Source organism: Patella vulgata, chromosome 2 (genome assembly GCF_932274485.2).
Source record: "Patella vulgata chromosome 2, xgPatVulg1.2, whole genome shotgun sequence".
Lineage (NCBI taxonomy): Eukaryota > Metazoa > Mollusca > Gastropoda > Patellidae > Patella > Patella vulgata.
The window spans coordinates 72,841,651-72,857,139 of NC_065880.2; the positions used below are offsets into that span (position 1 = coordinate 72,841,651).

The following is a 15,489-nucleotide window of genomic DNA, read 5'->3' on the forward strand; positions in this document are numbered from 1 at the left end:
TGTCAAACTCTATCTTTCAATGTTAACCAACCCCCGCAACAGGTATATTGGAATCGACCAATACGTCACGAAGACATTGTTGACATCGACTCTGTCGACTTTACAAGTAAATTTTCAAATTTTTCAAGAGAGAACTTGTTCTCATCGTTGTGATAATTAGTTGTGCAATGGATTTTATCGAACGGGAGTTCATTACAAACACACAGGTAAGTTTATAATAACCAAAGTTAAGTAGTTTGTTCATAATCGAAGAAATCCGTTTAAAATTTACGATGGTTCACACAGTAGGCATGGACCGGCCCAATCTGTTTCACTGCTGATGTACGTGGGACCGGCCACATGAACTCATGTTTATTATAGATTTGAAGAATGCTTATTAAATGAAGAATTTGGATTAAAAAGCCTCTTTTTTTGTAAGAAATCTTTATGCAATGGTCAGCAGATAATTTGTAAAATTAATAAAATTTACATTCATAATTTATATTTATTTTTCTATTTAATACATCTTTGCGGCTGAACTAATTGCTGGGTAATCGAACATACGATCACGTGATGTGTAAAGTCTGCGATAAAAACGAAAGTGACAATGAAGTGCTACGATATTGAAATTTACTGCGTTTTAGGCAGTCGCACTGTGCACTGACACATTACTTGGATAAACTGCATGTTTCAGTGAAAATACAGAGTCTTTTTGTCGTAAGTGTAGTGTGCAGTCTTCGGTAGATATTTAATAACTTTTATCAAGAATAATGTTTACACTTGAATTAACAAGCTGATGTGCCTGTTCAAGGGAGATAACCACATTTAAGCACAGTGACAAACAAATGGTTTTCATCGATATTTAATTTAATATTGACAGGATGTATTTTGATTTGATCATATTAGCTCCCATATGATATATCATAAATGATTGTAAATTTTCAGAAGGGTTTGAATTGTCTAAACTACTTGTGAAATCGACTATCTAAGACAGGATTGTAAAAGATCACACCAATGCCAGTCAAATACCAGCTGTTGTATGATCCATTATCAGATGTGAAAGATAAAAATACAGTTAAAAGGATGGTTGTATGGCGAATTGTAAATATATTAATGACAGTGTTTTTTGCTCTAGCAGCTGTTGCAAATGTAAGTACATCCAGGCCTTTTAGTTCAAATAACTAAACCGTAATAAGGCTTAAAATACAAATCCTACTAAGTACTAAACACTTAAAAATCTTATAATCTTCTGTCAAAAAATAGCTTAGAAAACACCTACCAATCTTCAATCATACCAACAGTATACTAAGCACTTAGAAATCTTCTATAAAACAAATAACCAGCTAAGCACTTAAAATCCTATTAAGCAAATCACCTACGAAGCACATAAAAATCTGCTATTAAACAAATAGCCGACTATGCACATAAAAATCTTTTTCTATCAAGCAAATCACCTTCTAAGCTGGTTTCGAATCCCCCGTTGTCCGTGACAAGGAGTAGGGTCACCTGTCCAACCTCTTTGGTTTCCTCCCACTGCTAAAGACCCCTAAGCACAAGCGAATTATTGAAATAAAATTAAACCATATGTTAGTCCCGAAATGACCTAGTTTGTGTCGAGTGGACGTCAAACCCCATTTCTCTCTCTCTCTCTCACCTACTAAGCACATAAAAATCTTCTATCAAACAAATAGCCTACTAAGCTTTTAAAAATGTTCTTCTATGAAGTAAATCACCTACTAAGCACATAAAAATCTTCCACTAAGCAAATACCGGTACAGCAGAAGACTAAGCACTTAAAATTCTTCTATCAAGCAAATCACCTTAATAGTCTACTACTAGACCTAAGCACTTAAAAATCTTCTGTCAAACTTTTCTCATACTAAGCTCTTAATTTGCCTAATAAAAATCTTCTATTAAGCAAATAGCCTACTACTAGGCCTAAGCACTTAAAAATCTTCTGTCAAACTTATTACCTACTAAGCTCTTAATTTGCGTAATAAAATTCTTCTATCATTCAAATCGCTTAGTAAACACCTACAGAATTAAGTTTTATTTATTGTATTACTTGAGTGGTGCACATAGATAATCATTTATGAATAGGAAAATAAATTGACCAGATAATTTTATTTTTTGTAGGTAAATGATAGTGATTGGTACATATGGGTGGTAAGTCAAACTAAAAAATGAAATAAAATGGGGTTTATCGTCCTACTTAACTGCTCTGCATATTGTGTGCTATGAGGGATATTTTACCTGGACAGCTGCGCTATGGCCTACTTTTATATTGAATTTCAACAGGCAAAGGTTCTTTTACGTGCATGCCAATGTGTACACAGGATATCAGCTTTCCGTGTCATTGAAACAACTACATTGTACTTGCCGCCCCCTCCCCCTACACCATATAAGATATTTACACATTTGTCTATTGAAATAATTATACAGATTCTTATAAGCCATGTTAGTCTACCTGTATTTTCATTCTGTAAAGTTAATATTTGTTCAATTGAAAGGAGAGCTCATTCCCATCATCATCATCATTATTAAAGTATTTAAATTCTATATTTGTCAGCCGATCTACCTTATACCTGCTGTATTAAGTTTAATGGTAGCAGTTAAACCAGCTATTATAGGTAAGTAGTAGAGATACATCTATAAATAAAGTGCAATTCTCACCGGCATCACTACAATAAAGATGAAGTGTTTGGTGCCAGACATGTTTCATTCAATCAGTATTAAGCTGTGTAGCAGTTGATAGGCTCTTTTCATTGTAATCAGACATTTGAACAGCACTAACCTCCATATTACTGGTAGTTAATATTCTTTTCTCATTGCAATTAGACATTAGAACCAATGATTAACGTCCAGCAGGGTTCTCCACGTACATAGCACTACATGTAGTAATCATAGAAACAAGCCGTTCTAGATGCAAATAAAATGAGTTTAGCCTCTTACTTTTCTGCACCAAATGAAGATGGGCATGCAGTGTACTATGATGAGGGCAATTTTACCCTGACAGTGGCGTTTCTGCCTACTCTTCATCAAGTTACAACTATCAAATATTCTTTTACATTTTACATGCAGGCCAATGCATGCACAAGGATTGAATTTTTGTACCATCAACAAGATGCCCTTCCTTGCTAGACACTCCGTCCAGCATCACTGACAAGGGGATACCATGCTGGGAAACTGCTTACAATGTTCCAGAATCTATTATTTTTCATTTAACTTTTTCTCTTCAGAAACTAGTATTTTGAGCAGTTTAACAGCTGTAGTATTAGCTGTGTTTGTGGGATATGGCGTGTATCTTATTGCTGTCCTTATAGACACGATCAAACAGAAACCATCTTTACAAAATCCACTTATTCATGAAGAGGGCAGGTAAGGGCTACTTTTATATCTGGATTTCCCTTTCAGTCATATTTGGCATAAAAATAGAATCTTTAAAGATTTCACCTAAAATGGAATAATTTCTATTAAATTTATTGTGTTTCTGAGAAAAAAAAACTCAAATAAAAAGTTGTAGTGCCAGAAAAAATTGTCAGAATGGCAAAATTTATAAGTGAGTACCCTGTTTTATATAATACAAGTGTATGATAATATGTGGGACATTAGTATGAGTAGAAAAAATGATGCCCTCAAGAAAGACAGTTATGTGTTATGAATCTAGAAATGCTTCACCCACCGGCCTTCACCAGTATACAGTTTTTTGTCGTAGTTAGTTTACAACAAATATATAATACAGTATATTAATTGGACTCTTTGTTAAATAGTAAATTTAGATAATCCTTATATTTTAATTTGGCATCCATAAATGAAATAATTTTTGTCCCTCAACTTTCAAAGAAAGCAGAGGACTATTAAAATGGGTTCGTCCGTCCGTCCGTCTGTCTGTTCGTCACTCTTTTTGGGACACAATAACTTGAAAAACTCTCCTTTTAATTGAGCTAGAATGTTCAAACTTGGTGTAGGTGTTTATTAGGTCAATGGCTTAATTTACTTTAATCTCCAAACCCCCTCTAGTGGAGGCTTCTTGTCACAAGTCCCTAAAACCCATCCCTTGATTTCGGACCTCAAGGGTACTCTGTCTTGGAGCTTAACTGTTCCATCATCTTTTCTGTTCAAGTATATAACCTGAAATATCCTAAAGTTGTTACCTATAATCAAGGTATTTCTCTAAATTGTTTCAGAGAATTTGCAGGAATGGTTATCATTATCATCTGGTTAACTATTTCCAGGTTTACTGGAATTGGAAAGTAAGTTACAAGAATCCACTGTATTAATATAGAATAAACATTTTTACATACAATACCCAGAGAAAACACTACTGAGGCAGTTGATACTTACCCGTAAGGGAGATAAAGAAATAAATTGTTTCAATTTGCATTTAATAATTGAAATGGAAATACAGAGGACACAATTCTATGGAATGTTATTACCCCTTTGGTCTTTATTACTGAGCTATGTTTCAACAAGGCTTTACATTGTTCAGTAATAAACATTAATTGTATTCCATAGAATTACCGGGTACGTCCTGTGTAGGAGCAATGAAAATTTGGAAATTAATTATGTCGTAGTGATCAATAACAGGGACAATTCAGGGCCAATAATTAGTAATGGTGACCATTCAGGACTTTATTGCTGAAAAATAACTAAATTTAGGTTTCTTGTATATAGTTAGTCTTTTAATGTATTGCTTTATATTTTATGTTAAAGTAAACACTTTATTTATTTTCACAGAACGGGGGAATCGGCTACGAGTGATAGAAGAATAATGACAGGGCTGTTATTGATGACTCTGACGTTGGGCGTGTTGCCTATATTAGCCTGGATGATGTGTTTTATTGGTGATAATCATAAACATATTGGTCACTGCAGTGGAATGTTTAAAAGTTAAAGTGAACAAATTGCTGTTAATTTTGTGTCTAGCTTTCAATAGTGATTGTTATAATTATCAGTAGATTATGCCAAGATATTGTTTATGATATAAAGTATTATCTTTATTTTATTCATATATTCTGAAATCAATACATTATGTTTATTAGATTGTTAAAAAAAAACATTATGCAAGATTTAGAGAAAATGAATATATGATTGCCGAGAATTGCTGATCGTTGACAGTTCATATTCTTGATTGTCAAGAGTGATGTCTTGCATTAATGGAAAATTTGGGCTTGGCTGGTTATATTTGTGTTTAACAAAGATATTTTGGCCATTTTCTAATCCATTCAATATCTAAGCCATCCGATGTTCTAGAGAGCTGATTATGGATGTGTCATGTGCATAAATGTCTGAATAATAATTTATATTAAATTTGAAGCCAGAAAAACACCCGACCATAAACAGATTTTATGCTAACATAATGCCTACAGTATTTCAGTGACTATATAAGTTGCTTATCTGAATATCACCAATTAATATGTATTCTATGAAAGAGAACATTTAATATTGCTTCTTCAATTATTTTTATAATATTGTTATTTGAAATGCAATAAGTTAGTCAGTTGACAGTTGCCAATTGAAATGGACAGTTTACAATAAAAAAATTTGACGTATTTTGTTTACTTTTGATTAGCAAGATATATCTTACAAAGAATATAACAATTTTTAGCATTATTCCAATTATTATATTTTTATGAATGTAAATTGACTGACAGGTAAGTTCTGCAGCTGGTCAATATCACCACCTGTCAGTCAAGACTGGCTAATATGACTGAAATGAGAGCCTAGCAAAAAGTGAAAGAAAATCTTTAGAGCATGCTTAAAGGCGCAATACCACTCTTGTTGTAACTGTATAATATGTCCCAATCTTTATTCTGGTCAACAAATTGTACTATTTTACAATATTATTTTACAATATTCCAATTAATTAGTGATACAAATTTCATCTTAACACACCTAATTTAAAAAATTGGAAAAATTCAACTAAATGATTTGAAAAGCCTAATGTAAACCTTTTCAAACGTGACTTGGATTTAAAAATATTTTCGAACCCTCTGGACAAGTAAAATAGGATGTAATGGATAATTTACACAACAGGTAGGACACTTAAACATCTAGTACTTAGAATAAGGCTATTATTTATTTTCTGGAGCTGTCAAGCCAGCAAGAGTTTTATTGTCCCTTTAAACAACATATAATTTAAAACCTATTCCAATCAGATCAACATTATGTTATATTACGTATTTAGCTTTATGCCTATTTTGTGTTCAATATTTGTTAATGTCTCTGTAAAAATAACATATATGTGATTATTTATGAGTATATTTTTACTATTCTTTCATTTGGGTCTACCACAGATGCTGTCACTAACTAAATACATGTATGTAAATTTATCTCTGGATTAACCAATATGTCAGACAATACTGTCATGACATGATTAGTGATCAAATCGTATGTGATCCCTCTTCACAATGTTGGTCTCAAAATGGCCTGTTCTACTGTTCATTCATTTTATTTCATGTTATACATATCTTAATATTAGTCATTTTGGGACTAACATAATATGGTACAATTTTATTTCAATAATTCGCTAGGACCTAGGGGTCTTTAGCCATATGAGAAATCCGGAGGACCCAGAGAAAATACACAAGGTTGGGCAGGCGACCTTGTCACATACGTTGTACAAGCAATATTAATAGTAGGCCATAACAAACCATCTGTTGTACAGATATAAATTATTTCATCAGTTTTATTTTATATCCTGTTATATATTTTAATGAAATGACACTTATTAAATAATTAGTCATTGATTTATGACACCATATTTATATGTTTTATTGTGTGGGATTGTTTTTCAAATATCAGATCGTATTTGGTTTGTGTATATAGCCCTGTACCCTCCAAGCTACGCATCATTGTAATCAGGACCTGATTTACCAGTCAGCATTGTAGGCCATTGGCGGTCGCACATGATCCAGTGTATAATTTTGGGATACTGAAACATGCCAATATTTCTATGAATATGGGATCCCACTGATGAGATTAGACTAGAGCCCACAAATAGGTAAACCTGACCCTGATTGTAGTCCCATGCAATCATTGTTTAGAAATAAGACAATGAAATTTGAAAGTAACATCAATTGCATTATGTTATTCTTTATCCTTTATTTAAAACAACAAAAGTGTTTCTGATATACATGTTAAATACCAGTGATAAGGGCATATTCCTGGGAAATTGTATGACAATGAAAAAAAAGCGTATTTAAATGTTAATTTGGATAACATCCAGTCAACTGATAAAGTGCAAGTTGATCTTTGGTCGGGAAATGAGAATTAAAAAAAGGTGTCAAACCTTAAAGATGACGCCAGAAACTGTAGTTATCTCCCTTCTATAGTAAATACCAAGATGGCATGCATTGTATTACTGTACATGTACGGTGACGTGAAATGAAATGAAATGGGGTTTAACGTCCTACTGTTCTGCTCCTATACTGGGCTAATGAAGACGGGCATACGCCATACAGAGTGCAATGAGGGAAATTTTGCCCGGGCAGCGGCACTATCGCCTACTCTTATATCGAATTCCAACTGCCAAGGGATCTTTTACGTGCATTCTAATGTATACACGGGACCTCGGTTTTTCGTCTCATCCGAAGGACTAGACAGCTGTCCTTGTCAGGCCCTCCGTTCTGCACCACTGACAAGGGGAAACCACGTCGGAAAATCAGGATGAACTTTCTCGGCCAATGCAGGATCGAACACCCGACCTCCAGGCTAGCTAGCCAGCGTCTTAACCACCTAGCCACCGTGGCCCCCGTACGGTGACGTGCTCGGGGGTAAGGTAAACAGTTTGTAAAAAAAAATGGTAGGCAGATTTCAGTATATCTTACACAATTCTTGTAAACAATCTACTTGCTGGGATTATTGGATTAGTTCTAAGGAGAAACCCTGTCAAAAGTCAGATATTACTCTCGGATCAGAGGTTTTGTGATTTTCTTATTTAGGCTTGGAGTTTTCGGCTACAAAATTCAGAGTCGCCCATGCATTGGTTTTGTTAGAGTTACTGGCCCTATCACCGTAACCTTATAAGCACTCCACGTCAGATTTTTAGACTTGTTGGCTGGGCTAATCATAAAGTGGAATCCAAACGAAATTCAGAATCGCTCATCAATTTTATATTGGGTTATTGCCCCTTACAGTGACAACTTGAAAGTCACCATTCAAAATGTTGGTAGTTGGACTACGTTGCTTGGCAACCCTATGTTAACTTTTAGATGTATTTTTATTACTCTGTGGAATTAACATTGATTTTGGAGCTCGCACAGACGACTTTGCTACTTGTGGTGAGCCGGTCTGATCAACCCAAGGCATGTCATAACATTAGTGAGACAATAATCCTGTAGGATTTGGTTGCCGAGGTATTGATGCATCTGCAAAATATTGTTTATACGCTTTTTAAAAAAACTTTGTGATTGTATCGTATGACATTTCATGTATTCTTTAGATTATCGAATGTTATCATTTTATTTGCAGTGTTTTATGATAACCAGAGTGAGCATGTACACCCTCTAGAAACAGAAATATTTATCTACTTTTTATTTGTTTGTCACGCAATTTTGTCAGAAAGGTATGTTCATTGAATATTATGTCCTTTGATATATTTACTCTTCTATAATTCCAAGGATATCTTTCTGAAATTGTCACGTAATATATTTATATTTATTGTTTATAAAATCAATAAGCTCGACTCCCCTCTAGAATAACCCCATGGTTTCCAGAGGACTTCAAGTTGCGATCAGGAACGGCTGATTGTTATCGGGTTGTTATTTTTTTATTATTATTAGCCCATTATTTTTTTTTTTTGTTTCCGGGGGTGGAGGAGACGTGGTTTCGATTCCCCGCTCGTACGTGACAAGCTGTAGGCCCGCCTGTCCAACCTCGTGTGTTTTCCCAGGGTCCTCCGTTATCCTCCAGCCCCCCCCCCCCCCCCTCTGCTAAAGACCGATACGCACTTTTTTGTAAGCGAATTATTGAAATAACTTAAATCATATGGTAGTCTAGAAATATCTCTCTCTCTCTCCCTCTCTCTCTCTCTCTCTCTCTCATCAACCATCTCAGCTTATATCCACCACGTCTTAACTTTAGAAAGATAATATATTATTCGTTGTTATGGAAAAAATTGCGTGACACACAAATAAAAAGTAGATAAATATTTATGATAGTAAAGCTAGCGTGACATTTTACGGTATGTAAACTTGTGATTTACTTTATTGTAGACAACCGTGAAGTCGTTTTTAATAGGAATTTTACATGCATCGAGAGTCCGAAAATTATACCAAAAACTCCCGGCGAAAGATGCATTTGGAGGTATGTCCTAGATAAGGAACACAATCAACATAAATAATTAGTATCCATCAGAAAGGCGAAACATTGTCTCGTGGAGTTTGAGATAGCTTTGAATGAAAAGTACATATTTTAAGTCTGTAGGATAGGGGAAGGGTGGTCGGGGCACTTACAACTATGCTCAGCTAAGAATATTTATATCAAGTCCGCATTTAATATGACCCTATTCAGACTGTATCCAAAATCTAAGCACCCAAAACCATAACCATGAGAACTTTTCCCTGTTAATCTGACTTTTCATTCGGAAAAAGGTGAATTTCTTTCCAATCTTCCTTGTAAAATTAATATCGGGAATGTAGAATACTCCCAGAAGTGGTCCTTTATAAAGCCAGCATGTTTGTATGTCTTCATTACCCCTGTTGGTGGGGAACAGATCCATTCCACTGATTGCCTTGGCTAGCTGTAATTGAATATTATGTAGGCCTACTGATATAAACTTAATTCTATTTTTATGTATTTTCAAAATATTGTGTATAAACACTTTAAGTCCATCCCCTATAAATCTGAAACAATTTGTGAGCCACGGTGGCCAGGTGGTTAAGACGCTGGCTCGCTAGCCTGGAGGTCGGGTGTTCGATCCCTGCATTGGCCGAGAAAGTTCATCTGGATTTTCCGACGTGGTTTCCCCTTGTCAGTGGTGCAGAACGGAGGGCCTGACATGGACAGGTCCCGTGTATACATTGGAATGCACGTAAATGATCCCTTGGCAGTTGGAATTCGATATAAGTGTAGGCGATAGTGCCGCTGCCCGGGCAAAATTTCCCTCATAGCACACTGTATGGTGTATGCCCGTCTTCATTAGCCCACTATAGGAGCAGAACAGTAGGACGTTAAACCCCATTTCATTTCATTTCTGAAACAATTTGATCTAAACAATCAGTGGTGCGGATCCAGGTGGACGTTAAATCTCATTTCATTTCATTTCATTACTTGGTTTTTCACATGACGTGTGCTAGTGTAATTGAACGATGTGTACCGATTTTAACTTAATTCTATCTTGATGTATTTACAAACTGATATATTGTGAATAACCAATAAACCACTTTAGTCCATCTCGTATAAATCTGAATCATTTTGATCTAAACAATATTTATATCCATGATTGTCGACCCCCTGAAGTTATCCTAATAATTTAGTCTGATCATGATGGCCTGGATGAATGCTATAATTATCTCTAGATTTAATGAATATTGTTCGATGGTTTGTAGACGATAATTATATACGTTCTACACTAGATGTATATTTATCGGATCAACCCCGACATTGATTTATGGTACAAAGATTCCAGACAGAAAAATCTATTTTTTCCACGTTTGATGGCCATTGGCGACAGGTAGATTATTTTCCTACCTGCCTCCCTCATTTATACAGATTCATTCAATTCAATACTCGCACGTGTACACTTTAATTTTCCAAACGGCTCATTGTGGACACCGTGCGCAGGAATACTTAATGGGATCTTTAACGATGCTATAAAGTATGCCGAAAGGTCGGTCTCTTCAGATTAAACTGAAAGAATCACGTTGAACCTGACACCAATTTGGATTATATTGTTTTATATATTAATAATGTGATATTAAGCAAACGGTGGTTCTTAGTTTCCATATTACTGATTTTTGTACGTCCACATTGAAATGTCTCGAAACTTTGTCGAATCTTTTAAACACTGTGTTCGCAATTGTCCAAGGAGAGAGAGAGAGAGAAATGGGGTTTAACGTCCACTCGACACAACTAGGTCATTTCGGGACTAACATATGGTTTAATTTTATTTCAATAATTTGCTTGCGCATAGGGGTCTTTAGCAGTGGGAGGAAACCGGGGGACCCGGAGAAAACCCACGACCCTACTCCTTGTCACGTACAACCGGGGATTCGAAACCACGCCAGTCGACTCAATGACAGACTTTATGATACAGCGCGCGCACGCTAACCATTCAGCCATCCAACCCCCCAATTGTCCAAGGAACATTTAACCATGCCAAGTATCGTGTTGATCATACTTGTATTGGCGGAGGCTTGGGGTTTTCGGAGAGCGTCGCCACCAAGGTCAACAGCAATAAAACCTGCACCATTACTTACTGAAATAACCCCTCAGATGAACCTAATTCCATACTTTATTTTCGTCGAAATCACAGAAAAATGGTATATGTTAATAATAGTTATTGACAATTACTATACAGTGTGTATGTTTATTTACTTGTTAAATGACATGAAGAAATACTTATAGGTATAATTTATATACTATGTCAGGTATTTAGGTTAAACGACGAACACAAAATATCTGGTCATTATTAATAGGATTTATTCACCAAGAATGTTTATTCACAGGTGTGTTATAGTCTACCTTTATAATGTGATTACAAGAGGACCGCACCAAACACAAACAAAGCCCACACGACAAACCTGCGGACAAGACACACAAACCACACAGACACTGTAAGCAACAAAAAACAAACGCATGCATGTATATCAAATCAAGTGAATGGATCCAGCCGGGGACCAGTCGTAAGGGCCCACTGTTTGCGCTGTGTATACAATCGCGAGCCTGTAGAGTAGGCATTTTATTTATAATTGTTCAATTTCGGTAAAAGTTAAAATAGTAACTGATATCTAACCAATCTTTCAAGTCTTTAACTGTTTGAGGTTTTATTACACGGGCGATTTTAATGCTGAAGATGCTTAATATTGGGTCCATTTCAATTTTTTAAGGGGTGGGGGTTCTAGGGGGCAGAATTTGAAGGGAAGAGGAATAGGAGGGTATTGTTATGGTGGGTTTTTTTTTTTATCCCTCTTTCAATTCGCTTTCTGGGTTATGTGGCCTATTTTAAAAAAGAAATCTATAAGTTTGTGTCGTCTGGCTGGTCAATGTTCAAAAACATTTTTCTTTTTAATTCTTTACATCGAAAGTTTCTCAGAGTACCTTTAAACTCATAATTGGTAATTGATCGCTTAACAAATACGTCACTTTTGACACACACTACAGCCAGCGAAAACAAATGTTACAAAATAATAACATCAAACTAACCAATCAAAGGACTTGTCATCAAATAACCATTATCGCTAAATGAGCAATTCATATTTGCATTTAACACTTGACGTCACAGATACAATCGGAACACTCGAGGTGTTTGGTACAAAAGATTGGTATGTAGGATTGGTTAGAAGGGAAATGCTATAGCCCCAAGCAATTCCTATAGTGAATCAACTCACCTTTTATACTGTGATTTGTCAAATATAGCACGTGTGTGCTGGCACATACTAACAATGAAAGGTAATCGAAAAGAAAAATAATCGGAAGCTTTTGAAGTGGAACGTACCTTCTTGACTGTAAAGACTTTTATAATATACCATGGTTCATTGATCCACATCGACTTGGATTAGTCTAATTAAAATGGATAGTATTAGTAGGTATCGGGGGCGTTGTTCACGAACGCAGAAATGTTTTCAATCGATCGTAACTTAAAATCGAGATTTTAATAACGCTACCTGTCATTCTTAACTAACCTGTTTATTTTGGAGGAGCCAAATCTGTTATATGTAGGTCAAAACAAAATATTGAATTGGATTGATCTGATTTTTCGATTAGTTATAGGACAAGCTCTAAACGATTAGTTATAGGGCAAGCTCTATGATTTGGAGCCACGCTGGCTCGCTAGCCCGGAGGTCGCGGGTTCGATTCTGGTATTGGCCGAGAAAGTTCATGGGGATTTTCCGGCGCAGTTTCCTCTTGTCAGTGGTGCAGCTGTCTGGTCGTTTGGATGGTACGAAAAACCGAGGTCTCATGTACACATTGGCGTGTACGTAAAAGATCCCTTGGGAGTTGGAATTGAATGTAAGAGTAAACTGTAGCGCTGCTGTCCGGGCAAAATTTCCCTCATTAGCACACTGTATGGCGTATACCCGTCTTCATTAGCACAGTCGGAGCAGAACAGTAGGACGTTAAACACCATTTAATTTCATTTGATTTCATTTCTCTATACGATTGTAGTCCCGAAATGACCTAGTTTGTGTCGAGTGGACGTTAAACCCCATTTCTAAATTTCTATACGATTAGTAATGGGGCAAGCTCTATAAACGATTAGCGATGCGGCAAGCTATAAACGATTAGTGACAGGACCGATTAGTGGTATGGCAAGCTGGTTTAAACTCACTGTGCCCCCCAATCAACTGGTGTTATAGGGTAGTGGTGTGAAAATTTAAGTAAACAAAGGATTATAGACTGTATCCTTATTAGTACTGTTCACCTAGTTAAAATTTAATTATTTTAATGATTAACATATATAAGTTAAGTTCACGTGTCATTGGTTAACGAGTATCTTAAATATTATTCACCTACCTTTCATTCAGACAGTACTCATAAATCAATCAAATATATGATTAGAAACTCACTATCATTATATAAGGATAGTTGTCACCCCCAATTACATTATATCTTTTAAAATGGCTCAAGTTCGCATAGGGTTTATTCCTAATTCTCAAGGAGGTCAAAATTTAGTTAATTTGGGGAAAAGTACAGAGTAAAATATACGAAATCCAATAGCACCAGCAGACTTTTACTGAAAATACAATAGTTCAGTTGGATAACGGGGGACGATTGTCCCCTAAAAGACGAAAATATAAAAGAGTAGAAGAATCTATTAATGATCTAAAAATCAAACTGTTAAATAGCGTAAAAAGTGCAATTGAATATACTGACGCCATATCACATTTAGTAGGGTTATGATTTATGTTTGATACATGTATTTGTTGTTACTTTTATGAAATTTATTGTGAATAAAGTTGTTAATTAGTTTAAACCTAGTAGTTTAAAAAAACAGACTATACTTTTAACACCATTGTATTCGATAATCCCCTTGCTTGATTAATCCCCCCATGAGAACAATAGCAGGGGGCACAGTGAGATGTCCCCGGCAAGGTACCATTAGTGATTGGGGAAATTTGTTTAATTCTTGACTTATATGTTTACAGTGGACACAAAATCGATTATATCCCAATGAAGACTACCCACCCACAAAACATATTCATGAAATGGACAAATTCAATTTTTGATCCAATTATAGTCATTTTAAGATACAGTCGCTTTTAATACTCATCTGTGTTAAGGGCTGTGTGTTTTTCGTGGATAAGGACCGGATGCTCAAACGCTGATATTTATGAGATGTCCAATACAGTAAGAACCCGATTTCTCGACTTTGCCAAATGTCGAATACATAATACTATCCATATTTTCTAAAGCATTTATGATGTAAAAGTCACCTACCTTAGAACGAATATTCCTAGAAAGATGGCAAGGTTATGTACATAATAAAAGTATGCTCCGAATAGTAACAGATATTCCAGAATACATTCACAGCTGGAATGCACATAATAAAGATCAGAAATTACCATATAAAAGTATTATCAAGACAACAATATATTATTTATATCATATTGATGGTGGTCAATGAATTATTGAAAAATTGATATCTTTACTCTAACAGTTTTTGAGGACCTCCTCTATATTTGGTTAAGAGTTTGTGAACTTTTCAACTCCTTAAAATTAAAAAAAAATAGGTATCTTGCATTAAAAGAACCAAGCTGAATTAAACGCACATCAGATTTCATTAACCATCGTTGGAATAACTTTTGTGGATCAAATGAAATGAAACGAGGTTTAGTGTCCTACTTTTCTGCATCAACCGGGATAATGAAGAGGTCGTTATAATCAATGTGTCAATCACTGAGGCCGATGTCCATGAATATCGAATTAAATAAAGAATATTCAGAAATTACCGCGATCTGGCAGCTTGTTTGAATGTTTGGATCAGGTCATCGATGTTACGAAGTTCGAGTCTCGAACAACAACCAACGCGACTGCTATGATCGCTAATCCTGTAGTATCAGTGCAGTTGGCAGCTTTGGAAGTTTTAAGCTACTACTCTGGCCCAGATACCGCTGTTGTCCTAAACACTTTTAGAAATGAAATGGGATTTAACTGACGTCCTACTTTTCTGCAACGATTGTTCTAATGAAGACGGGTGTACGCCATACAGTGTGCTATGACCTACTCTTATATCGAATTCCAACTGTCAATGGCTCTTTTACGTAAACGCCTAGTTGTACAAGGGAACTCGGTTTTTGGTACCATCCGAACGACTAGACACTGTCCTTGCCTGGTCCTGCAGGGGAA

General features: G+C 35.6%; 1 protein-coding gene across 2 annotated transcripts; it reads left to right on the plus strand.

Annotated features, from left to right (window-relative positions):
* The first annotated feature begins 88 nt into the window (after positions 1-88).
* Positions 89-6,744, plus strand: LOC126810767 (transmembrane protein 220). Of its 2 annotated transcripts, none has more exons than XM_050536025.2 (7): positions 89-206; positions 925-1,128; positions 2,116-2,145; positions 2,549-2,609; positions 3,219-3,357; positions 4,167-4,232; positions 4,717-6,744. In XM_050536025.2, the coding sequence occupies exons 2-7, from the start codon at positions 994-996 to the stop codon at positions 4,871-4,873; spliced, it is 588 nt and encodes a 195-aa protein (XP_050391982.1). In that variant the 5' UTR covers positions 89-206; positions 925-993; the 3' UTR covers positions 4,874-6,744. The 2 variants fall into 2 exon arrangements, with proteins under 2 accessions (XP_050391982.1, XP_050391981.1); XM_050536024.2 differs by lacking the exon at positions 89-206 and adding an exon at positions 555-696.
* The last annotated feature ends 8,745 nt before the right edge of the window (positions 6,745-15,489 follow it).

What these genes read in the sequence shown, in the direction of transcription:
- LOC126810767 (XM_050536025.2), top strand. Translation starts at nt 994, where the DNA reads ATGCCAGTCAAATACCAGCTGTTGTATGATCCATTATCAGATGTGAAA. An exon ending in CTCTAGCAGCTGTTGCAAAT is followed by an intron (nt 1,129 to 2,115) that starts GTAAGTACATCC and finishes TATTTTTTGTAG; the next exon opens with GTAAATGATAGTGATTGGTA. An exon ending in AGTTAAACCAGCTATTATAG is followed by an intron (nt 2,610 to 3,218) that starts GTAAGTAGTAGA and finishes TTTTCTCTTCAG; the next exon opens with AAACTAGTATTTTGAGCAGT.